Below are 3633 nucleotides of genomic sequence, written 5' to 3' on the forward strand. Positions count from 1 at the left end.
TTGCTATATATATATATATATTTGCAAATATATATATATATATATTTGCGATACGTTCCATAGTTTATTGTGCACATTTTATTTTCCCAAATAAAATAAATATCGCCCCAAATGCAAATCTAAGGATTATCCTGGCAACCTATGACACGTCTTGTTACAGCAATATGGCGGCGCCCATGGACGAAGTCTGTTATGTACCGATATTCTCGATGATTTTCTGAGTGATTTACTACATAGAGTTTAAAAACAGAAAGATTAAACATGCTAATGTAGTTTGCATATTTTTGCTTCCATTTTTACCGAATCTGAGATAAGCAGTCTCATGTAATGGATCCAATTACAATGCTAGGCCTAAGCCTGGGCCTTCTGATATTGTCAACAGGACGTTTCGCGGAGGGGAAGACTGTCCGTGGTGTCGTTAGTACGCATTCGTCCCAAGCCAGTCATACCCAGTACATCACACGGTTTTGTTTCCACGGTAAATGAAACTAATTAGTGTTTTCTAAACTTTTAATGTATTTGGCGTAGTCTACTAGATAAGATCCGGTTTTTTTGAAATGTTAATTTTAAGGCCTGTTTGACTTGAGTAAGGAATGTGTTAAAAAAAAGTCGGAGAGTGAGCTATGGATTTAACTTGCCTAGGTCTACTGTACTACAATTTTGAATACAATTGCCAGAAAATTTATTGCTGAATTACATATAAATTTGAATAAGTAGCCGTAACTGCATATCAGAATAAAAAAATATTGTCCTCGCCAATTGATGTTTAAAAATTGCAGTTATTATAGTTGTCATAAACCATTCAATTTCTGGGGAAAATTTAAGGATTTGTACCATAAGATGCCATTAAACATTTTTTTTAAATTGTTTTGAAACCATGACATACTGAGAGCTCGAAGTTTAGTTATTTTAAATTAGTAAATTACAGGCATTGGCTAGGATAGGAATATGATACCATACGATCTCAGTATTGGTGAGTGTTCTTAGCTGTTGCCAATCTAACATTAATTTCAGTACAGTATCATACAGTACCTCTAAATAAAATATTATTATAAATGACTTTATTATTGAAAGATCATCAAAAGTCTGAAGAGTAATTGATAAATGAATTAAATTTAGTTTCTTAATGAGAGTTAAAGTTGGTGGTGAGTGGGAAAATTTGTTTTCTGAAATTTCTTTTATTTTACAGCAACTTACTTGCTAACAGTCCAAAAAGAAAATTATATACAAAATTATGTCATTGTTTATCAACAGGCAGTGGGTTCAAAACAATGTTTTAAGAAGTCTCCCCTTTTAGAGGCAGTAAGAAAGCAATCAAGTAGCACTTTGAGACTGGTTAAGAGTTCATTTCACAAGATTCAACAGAGTATAATTCTTTTGTTGAATGATCAGTGGAGTAACATGCAATCTATATACACAGTAGTACAGTAGTATGAAAACATAAGGCATCTATAATAAACAAAAGGGGTATACAAAAATACAAAGAAACAAGTGCAGGGACGGATGTAGATTTGAAGGAGAAGAGTTCAAAATGTTCCCAAAAAACCCCCAAAAATAAAGGGGGTCCGAATTTTGATTCTCGCTAGATGGCCGGAAATGAGCTTTTCCGACTTTTGAGGGGTCTTTTAATGACTTGTAAGTTCTTCAAAATTCAAGGCTTCCCCCCCCCCTTCAAAATGGCTGGTAATTTTATCTCATTCTTATCACAGTAAGTAGGCCTATTTGTGTATACAGAAAAAAAAAAATCAAAGACATTATATTCCAGTATTGAGTAGTAGGATACATAGTCTTTTTTCCATGGATCGATCAACAGGCCTGAAGAACGCACTTTCGTACAAAAATTATGTTTAGGACATGGTACCAAAAACAGTGTTATTTACACATTTTAGGCTTAGGTAAGCACTACTATGACTATACCCAGTAGTATTTTTTTATGTTTCTTCACAGGGGGGGGGGGGGGGGGGGGGGGTTCGTCCAAACCCCCTAAACCCCTTGGATCCACCACTGAAATAGCAGTATATATCTTTATTACTTTAATAAGCATTATTATTTACTCCTGATTGATTGACATTATCTTATCTTTTGTGACAGGAGAGACTGCTATGGTAAGGTATGAATTGAACACAACCCTGGTTGGAGGACGTCTTTACTTCTTTCTTGATAGCAGATGGGAGAATACGCAGCAAACAGATAATTGTATAGAGAAACTTGGCAAGGCAAAATTCAGTGGTACGTTTGATTGTAAATCCTTTTTTGATTAAAAATAATGGTTCGCTACTTAAACTGGGGAAGGATGAGTACAGTGGTAGATCCAGGGGAAGAAACAGGGAGAAAAGAGAGAGAAAAGAAAATAAAAGAAAAGAAAGAAGAAAGAGAGGATTTTGATTCCATGTATTAGTATCTATGGTGACTGTCAAGCATTTCTAAACAAAAATCTCTAGCAGCATCCACCCTCTCCCCTTCTCTAAGTGCTTTAATAATAATAATAATAATGATAAAAATAATAGATGAATTTATATAGTGCAAATAAACGAGGTCAATATGCGCTCGGGACTAGATGTTGCACTTTTCAATAATTTTCTCCTCCCCTGAGGGTCACTTCATGTCCTCCGCAGCTAGTAAGCCCCAGCGCACTTTCATCTGTCCACGCCAGGGGCTAAGTGAACCAGTACAACCCCCTACTCATCTCGAAAGATGTACTAGGTTCTTTAAAGTGCACATGAGGATTTGTGTACACTGGGCCTACGGTTTATAGTCCTTTTTCGAGAAGACTTATCCACCACCAGAACCATAGGAGCGAGCCAGCCGCGAACCCGTGCCGATATTGTTGGCTATGTTCTCGGTGCCCCAGCCTTAACCGCTCGGCCATCTGGCTCGCTCGCTCAGCCATTTGGCTCCCTCAAACATGTTGCATGGTCCCCATCCCACATTTTTTCTAGATCATCCCTTTGATTAACAGTGTGTACGAATGAAAAATATAAAAGATAATCTGTAAATTGCAACAATCATAATTTATTGTCTACTTTTTTTAAGGAGGACTGGATATTCATGTTCTGTACTCTTTCAAAATTGAAAAAAAAATCTAGTTGATTAGCCCAAAATAATTTGTTGATTTTTTTTTTTCTGTTTTCAGTGCCTTTGAATGGAACAGAAGGTAATCATACAATACCGCATTTTATCACGTCACAAATTTGGCACGTCACTTACGGAGACTTGCTGACCTGCAACATTAACAAGCCAATGGCCCACCACAACTATGCCACCTACAAACTTGAGTTCTTCAACCCAGATGTTGAAGGCAATCCTATGGATCACTTCAGTGATGAAGAGACAGGTTAGTTTTAATTAATACGTGACATGTTAACCCATGTTATTTTAGAGCCAGTTAATTGTGTACTCTGGTAGCTTCAATCTTGTCCACAAAGTCAGTGTTTTTTTGTTGACGTGTGTGTCGTTCCTTTCAACTTATATTTTATTGTAGATAAAGTTACAGTAGAACCTCCAGGGGCGGATCCAGAAATGTCCAAAAGGGGGGACCGGAAGGGGGACCGAAAGTTGGGCTGATTGAGACAACACTGTCGTAGGGGGTCCGGGGCATGCCCCCGCGAAATTTTTGTGTTCAAGACGCCCGAA

The 3633-nt window shown here is 37.2% G+C and overlaps 1 protein-coding gene across 1 annotated transcript in view; it reads left to right on the forward strand.

Annotated features, from left to right (window-relative positions):
• The first annotated feature begins 133 nt into the window (after positions 1-133).
• LOC117101543 (integral membrane protein GPR180-like) overlaps positions 134-3633 on the forward strand; it is an 8360-nt gene continuing 4860 nt past the window's right edge. Inside the window, exons 1-3 of the mRNA XM_033241514.1 lie at positions 134-478; positions 2092-2229; positions 3134-3334. Of these exons, the coding sequence (XP_033097405.1) occupies positions 328-478; positions 2092-2229; positions 3134-3334 (490 nt within the window). The 5' untranslated portion in view covers positions 134-327. The remainder of the gene's footprint in view (positions 479-2091; positions 2230-3133; positions 3335-3633) is intronic.

The sequence above is a fragment of the Anneissia japonica genome, unplaced genomic scaffold (assembly GCF_011630105.1).
Source record: "Anneissia japonica isolate Jap-2015-1 unplaced genomic scaffold, ASM1163010v1 scaffold310_len583560_cov164, whole genome shotgun sequence".
Classification (NCBI taxonomy): domain Eukaryota; kingdom Metazoa; phylum Echinodermata; class Crinoidea; order Comatulida; family Comatulidae; genus Anneissia; species Anneissia japonica.